The following is a 23,019-nucleotide window of genomic DNA, read 5'->3' on the forward strand; positions in this document are numbered from 1 at the left end:
ATGTATAGCAGTGGTTGCACAGATCTGTTAGTGAGTTGGCATCATTTTCTTCTACTGTGTAGTTAGTAGGAGGGAGTTTTCCTTTCATTATGGTCCACGGCAAGCTGCTACAGTACCTTGCTCACTGCTGCACTTTTAAGACACTGTTGTAAAGAATTAGGCTTTCAGCATTTCATTGGATTTCTTTATACTGAATTGTCACATTCCCAACAGCATAATCTACAATGGGCAATAGTAACAACCATAACAACAGTACTACACTTCCCTGATGCCTCCCACGTAAAAAGTTCAGACTGATTTACTGTCATCAAAAGGATCATAAAAATCCTGTGCGATGTATCATTAGCCACATCTTAAAGAGAAAATACTGACCGAGAAGGAAAAGTAATCATTTGGGACACGTCCATTACCTGCACTAAATGACATCTTTGAGCAGTCGTTATTTCTGAATCTCTTAAACGATTTGCTGAATCACACCAGGAATCTGAAACAGAGCTTGAAGGACCACCAAACATGATCTCCCCTTCCTATACCATCCATAGTCACTAGACTTCTAAATCCTCCCATCCCTATTAGTGAAATGAAGGAAAATGCAATGTTTTTTTTCCAGACTCTAAAAGTTCCCTGCGGAGAACTGAGTCACATATTGCTTCTTGCTTCTGTTATAGCCACATCATCAGCTCCAATAAGAACATTCCAGTACAGCATTCACTTTAAATTGTTCTTCTACCTGGTGGAGCAGATGTGTTGGTTTCCTAGCCAAATTGCCCTTTGGATACAACATAGCTTCCTTACAACTACCTTAACTTTGCATGTGATTCAACTTCTTTCTCATTTCAGCACAACAGACCTAGTGCAAATATTAGTACGTATCAACAGAGGTAATTGAAAGAGGAAGAAGAATGAATATGCAGGGCTCGGTACACAGGAAGACTTTTAAGTAGTTCACTTGGCATACACTGAATTTCATTATCTGAAATAGCCTCGTCTGAATGCACATCTCAGTCCTTCAGGGCCACTGTTGAGTTTATATTATTTGTCAAGGTTGAGTATTGGCCCTCGCCTTGATCACTAATGCAAATACCAGTGACTTCTACAGCTCTTCATGTGATACAAGCACCTACTGCAAGGAGATTATTAAGTCCATTTCTGCTATCAGCTTGCAGTTTATATCAAGGCATTTTTAACTTGTGCATGCCAGACTATGAATATATATATTTACTCTATTACTGTACAGACTGACATATTGAAGTGAAAACGTGCTGCAGTTTGTCTTTTCGTTCACACAGAATTACTCAGCATACAACTGTATCCATACAGCAAGGAAGCTGGCTGTCAATTTTGCACAATCAGTGATTAATCTCACACATTTGCCTCTCTTTTTGTGATAAAACAAATGCTTTGGAGTCAAAGGCCTTACAACAACTACACGTTCTAACAGTTGGCATTTATTATGCCTGTCTAACACAAACTTTCACAATCTGCTACCCAGTTGGAGAACAGGAACAGAGCCCCAGAGGCATTTAGACTGAGGTGAGAGTTTAGACTGACTCAAAAACTACACCTGTTGTGTAATGACTCATGCTCCTCACCGAGCGTAAATCACAGGCGCGATGCTGGCTGTACCAGTCGGATGTGGAGAGCTGACCTCTCCCAGCACCACTTCTCTGCTGCTCCAGCCAAACGCCTGCCCCTTCTCTCCATCCCTTCCTCCCCAGCTGCCGAAAGCACAGCACTCGGCTCCCCAGAGAGGGCTCAGGACACCTCCCCACGGCCGCTGGTGCTGGGCTGGGCTGTCAGAACAAGACCGAGCTCTATGGCTTTCAAATTGCATTTAAAATAAAACTGCTATTTGTATTCTAAAAAATAAATGGTGAATGCAGACTGCAGGGCAGTGTGATGTGGAATAAGGATTTCGTGGGCAAGGTTCTTTTTGCAGACTGCTTAGCTTGCTTGGCAGTCCCTGTCAATGAAAGTGTTTGCAAGGTTATTGCACGGTCCCCGTTTCTTCTGATCAGATATGTATTCCTTCAGCATTGTAACCATACTTCATTATGAAGGAAGCACAAGATGACACCACCTTTATCCAGGATTACACACTTAGATTTTCTTTCTAAGCAGACTGTGGTAACCTTGCAGTTCACTTGTGAAAAAGTAGTACCTAGCATGAACAAATCTCATCTTCTTAGCAAGCTGCACGAGCACTTCTACAGGATGGGAGAACTCCATCACACCACCAAACAGCATTGCTCTTGAGGTACTACTACCCCGAGATATTTCTGAGTTAGTTTTAACACACAGAAAAAGCAAAAGAAGAGAGCCTCAGTTAACCATATTAATTCAGTACATCCCTTATTGAGCTCCCTGTGGTGATGCCTTTTCATGCTTTTATGATGTAAAATCATAAAGATATCAATCAAAAAAATCAGCATACAATTACATTCAAATGAACATTTTTGCATTTTGTATATCTTATTCTTGAAAATTTGGGGAAAAAAATTAAATCCTACAGGTTTTCTCATTCCTGTTAAAATCAGATTCTCTTGTCACATCCCAATAACCATGTGTGTAACACAGACTGTCAGGGTTATGTACTAACATAAACAGAAGGTATCAAAAGGGTTGTACTTAAAGGAAAGTTGAATACACAAAGTTTATGCATTCTATGACTCTTTAGCCTGAAATGTGAGAGGTTCAGGGAGAATCTAATAAAAGGTAAACGAAATTTTGAGTGGTGCTAAGAATGTGTACAGGGAACACTGGCTGTTTCTCACAGTCCAAGAAGGGGGTTGTCAAATGAAATTATCAAGTAGTAAATTTGCAACCAAGAAGAAGGTGTCATATCTCACACAACGCCTAAGCAAATTTTGAATTGTATTGCCTCAGTGCCCAGTACACAAAAGAGTACCAGGGCTCAAAAGATCATTAGACAAAGTAATGGAAGAAAAATCCATCAGAGGCTATTCAAGTCATACATTTGACCTCAGTCTGAGCTCTCTGGAAGACAGAAAGGTGCAGGGGGCAGGCATTGCTCTGGTTTTATTCTTTGTTCATTAAGATCTCTGCTATGAAATGCTGTCAGTTAGGTGACGGAAGAGCTAGTGGGACTTTTGGTCTGACCCAGCATGGTTGTTCAAGTCCTAGGAAAGTTGACAGAGTGTTTGAAAGTAGCCTCTATCCTCACCTATTAAAAGTCTAGGCTTTTCAAGATAAGACTATTGCAAACTCTGCTCTTCCCCAGTACCCTGCTTCATCCAGGCACTGGGTGAAATGACAACAGAAATGACAACTTGTTGTATGGCAATTGATATCATAAAACAATTACTACTGATGCAGTGTTCAATGAGGGGAAATAACAGTTTAAGTAAATGTGTCTCGGATAACCCATAATCCAAAAGGTAGTTCTCCTTCCTACTAGAAATGATGGAAGTATTTGCAGCTGGTGGGGCAGATTGCTAAATCTGCCGCTTTTAATTCTTTTTGTGGACTCGCTCAGCATCTTGCAGGAGTGACCCCTTAATTTTGTCAGCTGATTCCTAAATGCCTGGTTATCTCTTGTCTTCCCTGAGTGCTAAAGCGTGCTCAGTCGCACACATCCCCATCTGAAAAGCACTGTTAAAGCTACTCCTAGCACTCAGAATAAAATGAAGATGTTGAAAATCTAGCACTCAGTTCTCAGCACTGGATGATCCTGTCTCCTATTAAAGCCATTTGGAAAGCCTTTTCAAAGAAAATTACGACTATGAAGAAATAAATTCTGCATATTTATGCTATTCTCTCGCTTCTGTTGCATGAGAGATGAATGAAGCCTAAGAAACAAAGTTCAGAAGATCAGTGAAATAAAGAAGAAATACATGCTATATGTTAATTCATCTCCATTATCTGTCTTTTTAACGGATGAGAAACTTTAGAGTGATTATTTTTTCCAAAGACAGCAGAATGTTACTCGAAGGGGCCTGCGTCCTGTTTAAAGCAAGGAAAAACAAGAATAAATGCTGTTGGGAAAAAGTTTTGAATACTTGTTTTGTAACTGAATTTAAATACCATTATTCTAATTTAGCAGACAACCCAAGTGCTTAACATTCATTTTGCTAGGAGGAAAAACAATATTAGCATAGAAGGTATTCTGATTTTTGAGCTCTGGCACATAATTATCGCTAAATCATTCATGACGTCAAACAATTTCTAGTCCTGTTCACACTGATGTTGAGTTTTATGTGTGCTTGACAGCTTGCATTGCACTTGACCTGAGATCACATCAGTGATGGAAGAAAGAGATTACCTTTGTTTTAATTTATGTTGTTTCCTTACCAGCACATTATGGAAATACAAAACAGCAGAGAAAAACACATTGAACACACTGGCAAATGTTTGGTTACACCAAGTAGCGTTGGAGTTTCCTGAGAAAAGCACGTATGAAAGAAATTAGACACTTCTTATGCAAAGCGACCTACATGAATAAGTGCGAAAGCTTATTCTATATTTGATAACCAAACATAATTCAAAGCTCTAAACATGTTTGGGGTAAAAGCTAGATCATGGTAAAAGCTAGATCATAAAAAGCTGTTCTGTTGTGGATGGAAACGAAACCCTCCATGCTTTTCAAGGCACAAAAAGGATGAGCAGCCACAAGCAGATGGGTAATCGAAGCCAGCAAAGTTTTCAGCCAAATATATGAATCAGAATTTTGTAATTAGCACTGGGCAAATAATTCCTTCTTTGAGTGACTAAACTGAAAAATTAGGATAACGCTTAGCTCTTGGTCAGACACAAGTAATTGCTTTCTTTCTCTCGTGGCAAATATGACTGCTGTGGAGTGGGTTTTTTGATGGGAGGAGAGTGGAGAGGAAACGAAAGATCAAGCTGAGCTTTTCATCTAACTCAAAATTTTTATTTTTACCATTTACTTAAAGGTGGTTAAAAATGTCAAATATCACTTCAAAACAAAAATTCTCATTTGGATTTTTTTCAGTGCCTCTTCAGTTTTTGACAACCACTTATTTTGAATTAGACTTAAATTCCTAAATGTTTTAGCCTGATTCAAAATAGCACTTTTTAACTAACATCACTTGCTGGTTTTCTTCTTCTACACTTATTGTTGCCTCCAAGTCCTAGGTTTTGACATTAAGAATAGAAAAGCAGCGGTTCAGAAGCAGAGAAAAGAATGAATTGCCTAGTGATGGACCAATTAATGGTAATAAATAGTAAAGCTTACTATTAGGGTATGAGTTTCAAAAAACTAACCTGTAAATTGACTCTTTCTTCTCTTTGTCCAGCTTCTGTGAACTGAATGGTGAAGAACTGCGACTGAGCAGCCCGAGGGGACTGACATCCCTTTGCCTCTGCCCCCAGGGAGGGACTAGGCAGCAGGTCCACCACACAAAGCAAAGGGCATGAAGGTACCCACCAAGCACCCAGCTGGCAGTTTGTAGAGTGCAGTCTTTACATTTGTACTCCCATACAGATGACTTGGATTTCTTCCTTCTTAATGCTTCCACTTAAACTACGTTGTCAAGAGTCCCTATCTGGTAAGATGCCTATGGGTGGTATGCTCAAGCTGGAAGTTAGTTGTTCCATGGGGAAGGAATAAGATGAAAGCTAAAGGTCACTGAGCTCTTTTGAGGAGCCACTTCATGTTCTTCTTCCCCTTGAATCATTCCCTCTGGACATGATCTTGTTTCTCTCTCAGGGCTAAGCATTGCATGGGGAAAAAGAGGCCTGATTGACACTGGATTGAACATAAATTCACGGAGCTGAGGAGCATCCGTGCACAGACAAATTATCTTGAACGGGGTAAGAAGGACTGTAACAGAACCAAGGTCACAGCTCCATTCCCTGACTGGTGCACTAAAATGGCTGATGGTGCAAGATCAAGGAGGAATTTCTGCAATGTACTGTGTAAATTACACATTCCTCTGTGCGTCTAGGACCATGGACATTACTCCTGAGGAACAGTGCAGCCATATCCTATCTCTGAGCAGAATTATATTTAAAGGACCAAAGGTAATGTGAAAAAATGTTCCCTCTAAAAACCCACTTAAGCACCTACAGTGAATTTTTTTTTTCACTGTGCATCTGGAATGACTATTCCAAATAGTCACTTAAATCTGAAGTCAAGCCAAATGCTATTCCCAATTTTTAAACTCGTCACATGTATCTGTGACTTCCTGTAAAGTAGAAGTAAAGAGCAATCACACACCTAAGGATTTTCTAACTACCTGGCATGTCCTGAACAATGGAAAGCAGGCTAAAAAGGACATACATGAATGTCTCAAAGGAAAACCAGTTGCTTTCCATAAGATTTACATACGCAAACTCACAAAACCGACAAGGTGCAAAATCATCTGCATAATTAGGCCCTTTCTACATATTCCTTATATTCTCTCCGAGCATGCATGCCATAGTGATGTAATGCTCCTGAGGACAGGATACTAACAACGTATTTTGCATTTAGCTTCAAAGATCACATCACATCATGATCATATAAACCTTTCTCCAGAGTACATCTCTCTATGCAAATTCCAGCTTGCCTTAGGTGCCACTTGCTAAATTAGACACAGCCATTTTTTCAAAAGAGCACAGAAATGATTTTAAAAAGCACAGAAGCTTTTTCCCCCTCCAGTTATCTTACCTTGCACTACTATGGAACAATCGTTCAGCAGAGATAAATTATGGTGAAATACGTCTTTTCAGATCGCAAAATGCCTTCATGCTTTCAAGCAAGCTCTTCCAGAAGGTATCAGTACAACACTTTCCAATTTCTAACTGGGTGCAATAATCGCTAATGTAATTCAAACAACAGGCCATAAAAGGAAGAAAAAGAAGGAACTTCCTTTAGAAGTAGTCTGAGACCATCATAATTCCAATTTGCCATTGCTGCTGGGTTCTGACACATAACATCAAGAGCACTATCAAGCTGCAAGGAGGAATCCAATGTTCTTGCCTTCTAAATTGAAACGGGCTTTTTGCTTCTGACAATAATGGCGAAATTAGCCTATTTTTTGGAATAGAAATACTAATGGCACCATTATTCATATGACCTGAAATTTACCTTTTTACCTCTCTCAAGAAGATACAGACAAATGCTGTTCATTTATATGCTTGAGTAACCTCTGGTAAAATAACACTGGCATTATTGCAGATTACTTCAACAGGATTCTGTCAGAAGTCATCTACTTCGTGTTCACTGCTATGTAATGGTCTTGGCTAGACTGACACACATGAAAATCGTATCTGCAGAAGGCTGCAAAGACAGTTCTTAAATGGTTGAGCAGCATTGCAAAAAGCTGCATTCTTCTTAAATGAAGCTGGGAAGAACCTTGTTAATTCAACTCTGTCTTGGATAACTGCGGAGCCATCATCATGGCCCCTTCACACCAGCATGTTCCTATATCAAAGGTGTTCTAAGATAACAACGTTCTGTGGCAGCTACTCTGCCACTTGATTTTTGGGCACAACTGGGACAGAAAGAAATTAACCCCTGTACTCTACCTTTAGAATTAGTGAATATTCCACCTGCTGATCAAGGAATGATTGTCGAAAAAAATTAAGATCAAGCGGCAACTTTACAGGTCGGCATGGACAATGTATAGAACACATAGGAAAGGCTTTTAACTACTGTTAAGCAACAGTATAGCTGAATAAAATAAAAATAAAGCAAGCTAAAACCTCAATTTCGGGTAAGCCTGTTATGAAAGTTTCACAAACCCTGTATTTTTAAAAGGTTACTTATATTATATTATATTACATTACATTATATTCTGTTGTCCTGGATAGAGGAATCTGCTATTGAAAAGCTGACCAGTCAACACGCAGGGTTACGATTTGACCACCAGGTGGGAGCATTGCCCATCACACATAACCAGGGCACATGAGGCTTTCTCCGTATGTACTAGCTGTTCGAGATATAAATGTGCTGTATATTTCTGGGCTATAACGTGCAAACGTGCATGTTCCCACTAGAATAATAAGTTCCCAGGACAAACACAAAAAAAGAACCTTTCAGTTGTTTGTAATTGCTAGCTGAAAAATAATATTTGAATAAACTCTGCTTTGGTTCCCGGAACGAAGAGTTGCCCTGCAAACTTTGTATTAACGTTGCAGGAAAAACATTCCCAGTAGCAAAAAAATCAGGAGGGGTTAGAGATAATCTGTGAAAGTGGTAATGGGGAGGAATAATTTTCTCATTTATTGTCAGTTCTGTGAGTAGAAAAAAGAAAGTTTGTGAATGTAGATAAAAATTATTTCCATGTGACTGCTTACAATTTTCCATTCAAAGTGTTGAAAAACAACTAGTTCACATGGGAAAATCAGGTTTTCCAAAATGGTTTAATAATGTTGTATCCCACAGGAAATATTTGATGAACTACTTGTGCTGATGATGTCTCTGAAAGGGCTGTGTCTTTATGTGGGAAATGGCAGCCCCGTATCTCTTTTCTTGGAACTGAAAAAAAAGGCAGTACTGAGTAACTAGCAGCATCTCCCACAGAAAAAAAGCCAAGAATACGAAGATTAGATTAACTTAAGAAGGAGACTAGCCTACGTTCAAGAGACTTGCACAGGATTTTGAAGCAATTAAGACCGAAATCTAAGGCATGCCTGCAGCTTACACAGCCATCCTCAAGCTAGCTTTCATGTAGTCGGGTTTGGTAGAGGTCGACTCAGCCGTAGGAAGCTCTGGGTAGGTGCGTAGGTAGCTCCTCACTGCCTCAGTGAGCCTGGCTCGTTTCTGGAGGCATGCCCACTTAACTATTTTGGGGTAGCTTCAAGTTAACTCTGACACAGAAGCTACATTTCACACCTGTGACTGCAGTGTAGACATGCAGCTTCAGTGTCTTCATGTCCACATGGGATAGTTCTTCTGTCTGTCCCTGGCCCGTTGGTTCCCCACGTAGCAGAAGGACAAATGTATTAGAAACATTTTGTCAAGCATGTATTCCAATAACAAGATATTACAATAACTTCCTTTGTAGATGCTAAAAAAAGCAACTTGGACACAGATCCTGCAAAGATTTATGCAACATATACTCTGCAGCTTTCTCCTCTGGGTGCAGGATTCCTGCGCAGTTGGACAGAGTAGCAGCCCAGCCTCAGCTGCATGCAGGGCTCTAGCTGATGCTGATGGGTGGTGGTGAGAAAGCTGAAGCCCTCATGGTAAATCTATACAAATGGGCACCTGTTTAATACAAATACACCCCAGCTACAGACTGAGCAGAGGCTGTAAAAGCCAAGGACCCTTGACCCTGCAAAAAGTCCAGGCTGAGTTTCACCCACCACTGAACTACACACGGTGAGTGCCTTATAGCTGTAACCTCAATCTTCCTAACTCCTCTGCTTAATCTTTTTTTCCAGCATGTGAAAGACCATGTACTGGCATGTGAGAAAGCATATGTTAGGGTAAACATTTCAGCAGTCTGCAAACAGCTATGTATTATTTGCTGGTCACTTTTTAAACAACACTTCTTCCATGCACAGGAGCAATGCATCCCCCTGAGAAAGAAATTTAGCAAAGGAGGCAGGAGACCTGCATGGTTAAACAAGGAGCTTCTAGCGGAGATCAGGCAGAAGAGAAAGGTGCATGGAATGTGGAAAGAGGGACAGGCCACTTGGGAAAAGTACAGAAACGTAGTGAGAGCATGCAGGGATGCGACGAGGAAGGCCAAGGCTCACCTGGAATTGAAGCTGGCAAGGGATGTCAAAAACAACAAGAAGGGCTTCTTCAACTACATCAGCAGCAAAAGGAAGGCTAGGGACAACATGGGGCTGCTGCTGAATGAGGCGGGTGTCCTGGTGACGGAGGATGCGGAGAAGGCAGAGCTAACGAATGCCTTCTTTGCTTCAGTCTTCAGTGCTAAGACTGGCCCTCAGGAATCCCAGGCCCCGGAGGTAAGAGAAGAAGCCTACAAAGAGCACGACTTTCCCTTGGTCGAGGAGGACTGTGTGAGGGATCGCTTAAGTGATCTGGATGTCCACAAATCCATGGGCCCCGATGGAATGCACCCACGAGTGCTGAGGGAGCTGGCGGATGTCATTGCTGAGCCACTCTCCATCATCTTTGAGAGGTCCTGGAGGACAGGAGAGGTGCCCGAGGACTGGAGAAAGGCCAATGTCACTCCAATCTTCAAAAAGGGCAAGAAGAAGGACCCAGGGAACTACAGGCCGGTCAGCCTCACCTCCATCCCGGGTAAGGTGATGGAGCAGCTTATCCTGGAGGCCATCATGAAGCAAGTGGAAGAAAAGAAGGTTATCAGGAGTAGTCAGCATGGATTCACCAAGGGGAAATCATGCCTGACCAATCTGATAGCTTTCTACGATGACATGACTGGCTGGGTAGACGAAGGGAGAGCCGTGGATGTTATCTACCTTGACTTCAGCAAGGCTTTCGACACAGTCTCCCATGATATCCTCCTGGGGAAGCTGAGGAAGTGTGGGCTGGATGAGTGGTCGGTGAAGTGGATAGAGAACTGGCTGAATGGCAGAACTCAGAGGGTTGTCGTCAGCGGCGCTGAGTCTAGTTGGAGGCTGGTGACAAGTGGTGTCCCTCAGGGGTCAGTACTGGGCCCAGTCTTGTTTAACTTCTTCATCAACGACCTGGATGAAGAGTTAGAATGTACCCTCAGCAAGTTTGCTGACGACACCAAACTGGGAGGTGTGGTAGATACACCAGAAGGCTGTGCTGCCATTCAGCGTGACCTGGATAGGCTGGAAATCTGGGCAGAGAGGAACCTGATGAGGTTCAACAAGGGCAAGTGCAGGGTCCTGCACCTGGGGAGGAACAACCTCATGCACCAGTACAGGCTTGGGGTGGACCTGCTGGAGAGCAGCTCTGCGGAGAGGGACCTGGGTGTCCTGGTGGACAACAGGTTAACCATGAGCCAGCAGTGTGCCCTGGCTGCCAAGAAAGCCAATGGGATCCTGGGGTGCATCAAGAAGAGTGTGGCCAGCAGGACAAGGGAGGTTCTCCTTCCCCTCTACACTGCCCTGGTGAGGCCTCATCTGGAGTACTGTGTCCAGTTCTGGGCTCCCCAGTTCAAGAAGGATGAAGAGCTACTGGAGACAGTCCAGCGGAGGGCTACGAGGATGGTGAGGGGACTGGAGCATCTCCCCTACGAGGAGAGGTTGAGGGAACTGGGCTTGTTCAGCCTGAAGAAGAGAAGACTGCGAGGGGACCTTATAAATGCCTACAAATATCTGAAGGGTGGGTGTCAGGAGGATGGGGCCAAGCTCTTTTCAGTGGTGCCCAGTGACAGGACAAGGGGCAATGGGCACAAACTGAGGCACAGGAAGTTCCGTCTGAACATGAGGAGGAACTTCTCTCTGAGGGTGACGGAGCACTGGAACAGGCTGCCCAGGGAGGTTGTGGAGTCTCCTTCTCTGGAGATATTCAAGACCCGCCTGGACAAGATCCTGTGCAGCCTGCTGTAGGTGACCCTGCTTCGGCAGGGGGGTTGGACTAGATGACCCACAGAGGTCCCTTCCAACCCCTACTATTCTGTGATTCTGTGATTCTGTGATTATCCAAGGATAATGTTCCTTTCTCCACATCCCTCACATGGCTGGTAAGGAGATTTGCTCTGGAATGAGGAATGGATGCAACAGGTTGCGCGCTATTTGTCGAAACAGAAGCACTACCCTAGCACTTTCCTTTCTAAGGCACATCATTCACAATTTTTCTCCTGATTTCTATCAATGAGATTGCTAGCTATGATCCTTCTCTACAGCATCTGAATGAAAAACATTCAGCCTACAAATTGCCCTTGTGTGATTACAGTTGCTTATTCACTGTAATCAACTGGTCCCATGGTATTGGTGTTTTCCCTAAGCAGATGAGCAGAACATTTCCTTAATGGAGAACAGACATGAAATAACTAACACCCCACAAAGACTAGCAGCTCACAGGGAACTAAATTCATACCCTCACTCTTCAAGCCAGCACGAAACATTCACTTCTTGGTCCTCCAGCCCAACTACATAGGTGCCTCTAATCTTTCTGAGACCTTGAGAATGCAGGCCTTCAAATGTAACCTGGTCCTCAAAGTTAGGGATTCCCATATCTGCTGTCCTGGCTGAGCTGATGCTCCTGAGTCCTTCTAAAGAAGCCCCAGCATTTCTGTGTAGACATGGTCCTGCCAGGGCTGCCTCCTTCCAGCACAGCCACTGCTCAGCTGAAGGAAGGGGTTAAAGGGATTTTAATAGAAGTGGCATTACCTAATAGTTGCTGTGCATTTAAAAAACTGATAGTGCTTATCTAAATTAACTGAAGCAGAGAGCCTTGCATCTCCATACAAAGGGGTTAGTTCCTGATAGGGGCTGGGAGTCGCCTAGAACCAGTCAAGACCGACCCTGCTGTATGGATGGGAGCCAGGAGAGAACTGAGTTTGCGCAGAAACAAAGGTCAATCAGCGGACACCATGAAGAGGAGGATGGGCCTTCATCTTGGGACCCCCGACAACCACCACTAGGAGGCACTGTGCAAGTGCAACTGGGAGGAGTCTATGGAAATTACTTCTTGGAACTAATTATAATATGGAAATTACTTCTCGGAACTGATTTTGATATGCAATGAGGATAGATGCATATCTAATGTATATGTAATATTTGATTGTATAAATTGAAGAAACACGTTGCTGCTCAGCGCGCACGACTTTGGTGGGACTACCCCCAGTGCTGCCCAGCGCCAAATAAACATACCTACTTTACAATCTTACAGATTGTGGAGTCTGCTTTCCGCACGTCACAGCCATCACCTACCACGGTGGGAGAGTAGCCATTCTGACCATTAATTCTTCCAGGGCCATGACAGTTACGTACAGTACTGCTCATATTCATGAATATCTGAAGAGTTGCACGTTATTTGAGTATTTGTGCTTCATTTCTGCACGACCACAGCAAGAGCTGTGAATGGTATTTGTTCAAGACTGTTTTCCTGACAGGCACTTGACTCAAGTGTGAAAATAACACGACCTCTTGACAAAGTAATTGAATTTTCCTAAACAGTTGCTGCTAAGGGGCCTCTTTTTAAAAGTACATATTTGTGTGTCTGAAATTAATACATGCTTCTAGGTGAATTTTTCTACATTTTTAGTTGAAGTATCATATATTCTTCTTATTTATCACTTTGCTAAAGAAATTCATATTGTAAGTAATTGCCTAAAAGGAAGCAATAAAAAAGAACATGCTATTATTCCACACTGCATTATTTACAAAGAGGTTATCCTTCTTCACCATCAAAACAAGGTACTATATTATTTACATATAGCAATAGCTGTGTTTTAGTGGATTTCACTGAGACACACAAAGAAAATGGTAGCTTTAACATTTGTTTCCATTTATTTTGCTACCCAATGTTTCAGCAATTGCTTTTGGAGCAATGTGGGTTCAGACACTATGTCAGAGCCCTGGGGTACACAGCTGAGGAGGTGCAATAAAGTAAACACGCCTCAGACCTTGCAGCTGTTTTTCCACTTTGCTGAGGCTACTGAAATGTCTGTGGACCTCTACACTAGGCTCAGACACATCTGAAATTATTCTCAGACGCCCAAGAAACTGTCCTATGGCTTCAGATTGCTTCAATTCAACAATGTTTCAGCAACATCTTTTTTCTATAGCAGCCTTAACAGGACCTCTACATTGATGTGCTCACTCCTGCTTGCTTCCCACACCTGTGGTTCAACAGTGCTTGGCAAATTCCCACTTGGACAATTAAGTCAGGAAATCTTTGTGTTTGTACCGACTTCGTATAAGACACAATCATGAAAAACAGGGACACCTTGTGCAGTTTTTTTCTTAGCTCTGTTTTTCGCATCTCCCATGCAGCCTGTCATAACAGAGAGCAGAATGCGGCCCAAAGAAAGTCCGAATTATAGAACCTCACAAATCCGCATTTCCTGCTAAGCAACTCTAATAATCCAGGATTTTTCTTTCAGGCACTGCACAAAAATTGATGGCTAAGGCTTACCAACAGAACAACTAAGTGGTGCTAGGCATTCTGTGAAAGGAATGATTTTCCTCCAGAATGCCCCAATGGTTTCTGTCGAGTCTAATGACTGTTTCTGTTAAATCTGTCTCTGATTACCACATAATTTTTTGGTTTTAGAACAAACTGCGGATGTTTAGGAAACAATAGATTGCATATAAAAATGAGTGACAAAATGTAATAAAATATTGTCCTTACCATCTGTTTTCTTTGATTCATCCCCCACATTCGACTGATCTTTTTTGCCCAACTTACTGTCTTCTTTTAATTCACCTACAAAGGAGCAATAAGAAACACTATAAGCATTTTAATGCAGACTGCGGTATATTAATGCCTGTAACCCAATCAAATTGCAACGTCCAAAGGAGATGTTCCTTAGGAGAAAATGTCTGAATTCATAAAGAACTGGATTAATACATTTTCCCAGAATAAACACCAGGCAAAATTTATCCAACTCCTACCTAAAATCAAGCTTTACAATCTACTTCTAAATTTATTCTAATTGTTAACACCTTTTTATATGCACATGCATACTCATACTCCCTCTGGTTGTAGGTAGGCCATTAAAAACTCGAGCTCAACCTTCATTTCAAAATCAGGACTCTGAAACACTTACACTTTTAAAGGACTAAGACCCTGCAAGACTTTGTCATCCTCCTTTTCTGTTCTCTGTTAGTCACAAGCCAAGCACATGAGGTCTTTCCAGACTAGCCCTTCACTGAATGAGAATGCCAAACGCAAGATCAAATGAAAAATAAAGGCAGAGCTCTAGCAGAACAAGGCTTTTTCCTCTGCCATGTCCAAACAGCAGCAAAGAAGGTATCCTTCCTTCAGCTGTCCAGACAAGCAACAGCAGCCTGCCCAGATGGGAGTAGGCAGCTTGTGCTTTCCCCCTGGAGGAGTAGCAGTGAATTTGTGACCCACATCTCAACACAAAAGCCATAAAAACTCACGTCAGAACTTTGCAAGTGTGAGGTATGTTACAGGGCTGTATTGAAGTGATGCTTATTCCATTTGTATCACTATTTTTGTTACTATAAATATTTCCCAGCCTTTTGATCAAGATTATTGGTATTGTGTGTTAAAGAGGATCTGATTCGCCTTCAAGATAGTCATGGCCAGTGGTTGTTTATTTTTGCAACAGCTCAGAAGAAGAGAAATTGTAGAGAGGCAAGGTCTCCCTCTTCCACATTGTGCCCTAGCCACTGGAATATTTGTTATTCTTGGAAAACAGAGAATCAATCTCTACCTCAAATTAAGCTGCATCATAGTATAAAAAAGGAATGGTTTTGAAATCTTAAAATATTTAACAAGATGGAAAAAACATGTCCTCTTCCGTTCTCATTCAGAGCCAAAACTTTTCGTGTTGTTCTTCCTAAGCTCACTGTGCGGGTGAGAGAAAAATGAAAGCACGATGCTACAGGAGAAGCAGCCACCTCCTCAGCAGATCACACGGTCACTGACTTGGGCTCCTTGAACAGAGAGGTATGAGCAGCTCCAAGAAGGGTTGAGGTGAAAGCGGTCTCTAGAAGCAGACTGTCTTCAGGAGATAAAGATGTATCTAGCAAAGTACCCTTGCATTTCCTCCACCATCATACATCTGATGGTAATGATGAGCTAATAATGCTTTATTTGACCACTGCATAAAGAAGTTGCTTGACCCTAAGTGTGTGCAGGAAAAGATGATGAACATCCACACATATGTTATTTCACAGTTTGATCTCTCTGAGAAAGAACAGGGGTAGCAAATGACTGAGAGAGACTTTAAACTCATCTGACAACACAATTTCGGAACTTGCATTGAATATAACTGATTATGAATAGGGGACTTTTGAGCATTGTAATACGTACCCTGCCATACTGCCAGCAGCAGAGCAGAATGATGATAATACTGATCTTTTTGAAAGGGATTACAAAGGCAAAGAAATAATAAGGCAAATAATCTACGATAAGATATTAACATATAGGCGTAAAGGAAGCTGTGGTGTACACAGAGATATGAATGTTAAGATTTCATTAGTCTCCAAAGAGTCTGCAGTGATTGTACCTCATAAAGGCCTTTTCCCATAAATTAAGGAGCCGACTTTCTTTTCCTGAGGAAGACACTAATTTTCAGAAATCACTGTAATTCATTTCAAAGCATTTTTTGACACCTGCAGCAGAGAGATATTGCAGAAAAAGGTACTGTCAAAACCACTAGACCACACTTAACCCCTGTATTGTTAGAAGCATGTAAAACTTCAGAAGAAAAGTCTGATGCAGTCTAACTGAGACTTCATATGTTCCCAGCCTTTTTGTTTCCTTGGGGAGCCCATTCCAAATTCACCTGCGTAATAGTGTCTGAAGACAAATCCCATACGTAACAGAGCATGACAGCTTGGATCCCCATAGTCCCTCCAATCTAAAAAAAACCCTAACGATGAAGGGATCCCTGGGAAAGGCCAGCAGCCAAGTGAAATACATAAGAGTCATATCAAGAATGTTTTAAACAGAATTTCTGCCTCTGCTGCCATCAAAACTCACTCCCTGAGCCTGGGACTTTCAAAGCCTGTATGCTCACTCAGGCTTTTTCTAAGAGGATGCTTCCAAGTCAGAGTTTCTTGCTGGGTTTGTACCGACTGATATTAGGCAAGTTTGTGACAAGTCATACCTGGCTGTACTTCCATTTTTTGATAACGGCTTCAGGATGCAGGAGATGGGGAGGGAAGGACAGTGAAATAGCCAAGAGACAACTGATCTGTTCTTATGGGTCTAGTAATTTTTTTTTAAATGTTTAATGCAATTTTCAAACATTTTTTCCACCTTTTTTTGTGCACAAAATGTGATTCTTATTTTAACTCAGTTCTATAGCAAGTTAAAACACTGCAATAAAATTTCTGACCAAAAATATCTCAAAAAAACCAACTTGTGACTGCCCTAATAAAAAAACTGAGCAAAGGAAGTATAAATAAATAACTCTTAAAAACACGAAGTGGGTAAAATCCTCTGTCCCAAAGCATATTAATATCTGAGACTCAGTTCAAAGGTACCTTTAATTGGCCTTAAAGAATTTGTAAGCCAACTTTGGCTTCTCTTCTGTCAGTCACCCAAGCAACGAAGCTGTTCATTGAACCAAGAAGATTTGTTTCAGCTTTTCAGCATGTGTATCGTAACAGGCTACTTCATTTCCATAAGAAAAGTAATTTTTTCCTTTCCTCCAAAAGTGCCCAAGCAGGTATGACGAACCCCATCATCTATGGAAGAATACTACTTCGGAGTTAATTTACATTTTCTGATTCCCATATGCAGGTGACTATGCCAATGTCCAGGAAGAGGCTCCGGGCCCAGGACATCCTTTTTCAGGACATCAGGTTCCCCCATCACTGATGCGAGACACTTGGTTTAGGGCTGGATTTATGTTTTGGTGGAAGGAGAGAACTCACCATTCTGGACATGCTGTTTGTCTTCTCCCACTGTGTAATGACAGTCTGTTCCCTTGTCTGTCCTAGGTGTGTTTTTCCCTTGAGAGGCTTCATGTTTGTTCACCCCAGTTTGCCGAGTCCCATTTACATGATTCTTACTGGAATCGGCGCTTTTGTTTTCCCCAGGATTTGGTTCTTTGCTATTCTCTGTCTTTGCTGCTGTGGCATCTTCATCTGGCTTCTCATCCTTTTCCTCTGCTTTCTTTTCTTCTGATCCCTGCTGAGCATTTTCCTCTGCTTCTTTCTTAGCTTTTTCTTCTGCATCCTCAGCAAAGAGAGAAGCAAAACAAGGAAAGACATCACGATTATCAGTCAATTTGACAAGAATGATACAACTCACGTCTAAATCTACTTCATTTTTTTGCACGCAAACAGTTTTTACCTATATAAATGTAGGAATTGACCTGACAAGGGGAATAGCGCACAGGACAACATTTAAGAAAGTATCCTGAAAAAAACATCCCATGTTGGCCTAAACCTATATTATGTGCATGTCTTTTTTTTACCATACAAAGTTCACCTTTCAAAATGCGGTTCCTCAAAATTCTTAAAAGGCAAATTAAACAGATATTAGCTATTGAGGGCTCTAGGGTTGCCAAGGTTAGTTTCATATTTGACAAACAACAATCAGTCAAACAACATTCAGTTTATCTCATACTGTACTATGTAACTCTAAGCACATAGACTTCTGTCTTGGTTCTTTGATATCTACTTTTTTCCTCTCTTGTTCCAGGTTGCTTCTGATGCCAACTTCCCAATCTCTTCCCTTCCACTTACTGTCATCCTTTCTTTATAGCTCTGTCTTTACCTGACAGACTAATATATTGCTACTAGTTCTTGTCCTTCCATCCCAAAGTCTTACAGTCAATCACAAGCATGCAAAGGTATAAATTCAAAAGTGAGTGTTGAACAGCAGCAGCATCTCAAAATATTGTCATTCAGAAAAAAAAAAAAATCAATTCACAGAGAAGCCAATTTCCCCCATTCAAGATACCGCTCTTGTTCTTATTCAAACCCTAGGTCCTGATGCAACACTTACTTAAAACATAGGTTGCAAATTACTTTGGCTCCACGTGTTGAGACCACTACATTTCTAGCTCAGGGCGGCTACAGCACACCCCCCCAGACTCAGCTGCAAAGGCTCTGTGTGGCTTCCTGCATCGCACTGGAAAGCAGAACACAACCACAGTCCCTCAGCGCAGCCCTCGAGCGAATAAACGTGACTGGATGTGCACAGACTCTGGGCAGAGACTCCATAATTTTCTCCCCCTTTTCCATGACCAATAGAGACTTAATCTGCAAAAGCAGCTGAGTAGCTCAGCACACACTCAACTTGGAACCTGTGAGCTTATGCAGCTTCAGAGCACATCTACACCCATACTGAGTCTAAGTATTCAGCTGTGACCGCCCTATGCCTGTATTCAAGATTTCTAGGTCGGCATTATCCCAGCCCACTCATTACCCCATCATGGGCAACTAACTGCACTTTACTTGTGATAGGAATCACAGATGTATCTCTTGTTTTCTGAGAGACTGTGCAAGATGATGAGCAGAGGAGCAGATCCTACAGAACACCGAATAAAGTGTACCTCAGTCCTATGGAAGTGTTCTTGACATCTACTGGGAAGGTGTTTTGCTCCTTAGACGGGCAGAGTCTTGGCCAGTCAGTAAAAACTGCAAAAGGATTTCTAAGTGTCTTTTCAAATACTTCTTACGAGTGAATCAGAACCAGTTTTGAGAAAAAGGTACCAATGGGATACAAGAAAGAAAGGGGGAAAGCTGTCTTTAGAAGGAATGCCGATCTGTATTTCCTTGCCAGCAGTTAACTAAAGTTAATTAATTTTTAAATTAATAAATTATGGCTCACATGAAAATATAATTAAATTAGATACGAGCCTCCCTCACTTTATTAATCATTCCTGAAATCTACGGTAGCTTCCACAGATAGCTCAGATATGCAGGTTGGTATTTACAGTGGAGTCTCATGGTATACAGAAGGATTCCTCTCATGTGAGGATCTGAAAAAAATGCTGCATTTTGCACCTGAACCACAGGAGAGAAATTCGGCTCAGGAGACCGCGGCTTGCTACAGCACTGTTAGACAAATGCATCTTGTCAAAATTAGCGTCAGAAAATACTTTATCTAAATGGTGCTTTGCACATCTGGGTGTTTGTTTATTCAGTTTTTTAATTTGTGGCTATTTAATGATGATCCTTTAAGCCAAAGGAGAACAGTAACAAACCCACTTACTTTGCCCACACAGTCGGAGAAATTTTCTATAAATACCACACTCGGGATAAAAACAGCTTACTGATGCTTCTAGGGACAATGCCATTACCAAAGGGAATACAGTACTATACAAATAATTTAATAATAATAATAGTAGTAATAATAATAGATGGGATTCCTTCCCTTCCAATCCCCAGTTGCTATTTGTTGTCAATCAACAGTTAAATGTTTTATGTGTCTTCTCTTCATAATTCTTATTTTTATTGGCAGAGCATCTTGATGCATTGCAAGACACCAGTTTGATGGGGGTCGGCAACTTAAACTCCTGCTGTGCGGCCGGCCCTGCTGCATCTGGCTAAGACAGGCAAGGCAGATGGAGGGGGGTGCAGAGACTTGCTGCATGTCAGGAGCAAGACAGCAGCTGAGCAATGGTTTTGATGTGAGGGCTCTGGAGTTCAAGAACAGTTCCTCAGCCCTCAGCCCATAGAAAGGTACGCTGAGTCATACATTTGTACAAACCTTTCAGGATGAAAAAATGCACATGCTTATACTGTGAAATGCACCCAGAACACAGACAGTATGTGAAAGTCCATGAATTTAGATGAACGGAAGCTGAGACTGCTTTCTGAATCTTTCACCCATAAACCAGGGCTCTGATCCAAGTTACTGGTGACGAAGTTTGGCAAAAACATAAAGAAAATCAACAATTCAGGGCTAAAGCTGTCAGAAAGGCAAAGACAAAATGACCTACTGAAGGGCTCCCATATCTAACAACACAGACTGCTGAGCTTGCTGCTTTCAAGTGATCGACTCCTTCTTCCATAGACTACCCTCAGGAGCTTCTAGAAGGATGTTTTTATGAGGCAATTAAAAATAAAACATTTTATTCTCCAGCTGAAGTGCTAATAACCAAACACTCCTTGTCAGGATACTCTCTAAAGGATGGATATGAAATACTGCATCAATATATATTACCAGTAGCAGCATTAGTTAAGCAATGTGTGCACATCCACTTGACTCCTAACTTGACATTTACATGGGCACATTCAGAAAAAAAGTCTTTATGCAAAGCAGCCACTGCAAGTGGGTACAAAACACATTCAAAAGTTAAATAGCCAGAATCTATTATGATCTACTCTACACATTTGTTTTAGGTGAAATGTAAGGTATGGTTTTTTTATTCCCCCACAGGTGTGTCTTGCATATAGGATTTTTAGCTAGTAGATCCTTAGTAGACAAGCAAATAAGTGTGGTAGATGTTGAAATGAAATTCTTAAAACTAGTTAACTGTACTGGCTTCATTCACGTAACACTCCTATACTGTGAGACACTGACCACGTTAAATGCTTTGCTTCTTTGGTTAGCTTTAATTTGTTTGGTCCACAAAGAGCAGTGAAATAGTAAATATCAATTGGGGGGGGGGGGGAAAAAAAGCTAAAGTAAGCCCCTGGCAAATAAGCAGATTTTGAACTATATTTTTGTTTCAATTTTCATGGAATGCCTAGAAAGGCTTTTCCTGAATAGCAAGTTTTAATCACAAAGGAAAATTTAATTTGAATAATACTAACGTGTACTTTCCATTACCTTTAGACACGTCTTTCAGTTGGAGAAGAACAATCTGCTCTGGCAAATAGAACTACCCCAAATCTTCCATCAGCCCTAAAGGCCACTTCACAAATTAAAATCGAACTCCTTCCATTTACAAGAAATACAACAACTCTATTAAATAAGGGTTTGAGTAGCAAGCACTCAGCTCAGAGAAGAAATTGTATCACTAACAGTTTCATAAAGAAAAAAACAATTAATCAGTGGTACATTTCTCCTTTTTTGGGTCCAAAGCTGATTTAAATCACCCCAGGGCTCAAGGAGGCCTTGGGCAATCATTCAGCCTCTGGAGGCAAGGGGTAGTTACACCTCAGTCGTTCTCAACAGATGCCTCTCATTAGTCCTGAAAAATCTCCAACAATCTCGCCAATGTCTAAGCTATCATCAGGTTATAATCACCTGCCAATTTTTTCTCCTCTTAACAGCCCAGAGTATTTGAATAAAAAAAATAGTTCCCATATTCTGTGGCTGCAGTACTCTTCAGAAGACTGCTTGCAGCTATAAAGCTGCTCAGCTGTACAAAACAGTCATCATCCTTTGCATTGCTGTACTCTGTATTGTCTGCAAACAGTCCATATGTTTCCTCAGCTGCAGTGGCCAAAACTGGACACAGCACTGCTGTGGGCCCCTTGTTACTGCTGGAAAGGCATGAAGAAAGCCAGAGGGGTCTTAGAAACAAGGTCTGTTTTGTTTCTTTTATTTTGTTTTGGGTAGATTTTTTTGGTTTTTTGTTTTTCAATAGCAGGTCAATATTGAACCCTGGTCAACCTGCAACCAGCACCACCCTCACATTCTTCTGAAACCTTTGCAGTCCCTCTCAGACTGATGACATCATGAGCATTTGCAGCACAGTTCCCAATTCATTACTGAAGTTATCATTAGAAATAAAAAGCCAGCTGTGAATCTAGAATATCCTGTCTTTCTTCCCCGGACTATCATCCATACAACCTTAACAGTGAACAATCGATCAGCTATCTCTACAAATGCTGTTCCAGCCATTTTTGCACCCACACTGAGCCTGACTCATGACTTTAGGGGACCTCCCTTAAAATTCTTTTTTTTTCCTCCCATTGTCCACATCCTCTTCATTACGTACACTTACACCATGTAAGTAGAGTATAAGACACAGATGAGTCACAGTGTTCCTGTATTTCTGAACTCAGTGTAGGCTGTTGACCTTGAACAGCAAATTCTTTCAAACTAATAGTGCTTACTTGGAGAATAATTTGATTGAAGAAGAGCTTGAAGAAGAAGAGGTCAAAAGAATTTCTATTCTTTCACTAAGAAGCCTGGCTGTTACCTTTGGTGGCTTGTGCTTTCCATTTGTCCCGGTTCTGCTGCACCACCTCAGTCCAGGTGGCTTTAAAACATTTGAAGTCCACAGTGAGTATGGAGCAGTTGAGTGAGGCACTTCCTTCGGACCCAGTGCTCTTGACACTGGATCTCTTAACTTCAGAGGGACTAATGCTATTCAGACTGGGATACAAGATCACAAAACACAGAAGAAATCAGTATCCCATAAATCCAAATACAGCCAGCTAAGAAGAAATAATGACTGTAAGTCTAGATAACTTTATAGAGTCAACCAGGAAAAGCAACAACTAAGCCTGAATCCCTCATCCTCATCCTCCCCTCTCTCCCTGTCAGCCCAGGGCAACTGATGTGAAAGCAAACAGCACGACATGAGTCAATATCAGAAACAAAGGGCAGCTTTTCCCTGCTTATTTTTTGTATCCGTAGTCATTAAC

At 41.6% G+C, this 23,019-nt stretch overlaps 1 protein-coding gene across 7 annotated transcripts in view; it reads right to left on the reverse strand.

Moving 5' to 3' along the window:
• The window catches only part of PDE1C (phosphodiesterase 1C), a 383,698-nt gene that overhangs the window by 17,113 nt on the left and 343,566 nt on the right, over positions 1-23,019 (reverse strand). For 6 of the 7 annotated variants that reach the window (XM_075418641.1, XM_075418635.1, XM_009943060.2 and 3 more), the window contains 3 exons: positions 22,572-22,747; positions 17,398-17,694; positions 14,174-14,248 (listed from right to left, as the gene is read on the reverse strand). In XM_075418641.1, coding sequence (XP_075274756.1) covers positions 14,174-14,248; positions 17,398-17,694; positions 22,572-22,747 — 548 coding nt within the window. Of the gene's footprint in view, positions 1-14,173; positions 14,249-17,397; positions 17,702-22,571; positions 22,748-23,019 lie in introns of those variants that run through there. The other variant, XM_075418640.1, reaches the window with a different exon arrangement.

The sequence above is a fragment of the Opisthocomus hoazin genome, chromosome 4 (genome assembly GCF_030867145.1).
Source record: "Opisthocomus hoazin isolate bOpiHoa1 chromosome 4, bOpiHoa1.hap1, whole genome shotgun sequence".
NCBI classification, from domain to species: Eukaryota; Metazoa; Chordata; class Aves; order Opisthocomiformes; family Opisthocomidae; genus Opisthocomus; species Opisthocomus hoazin.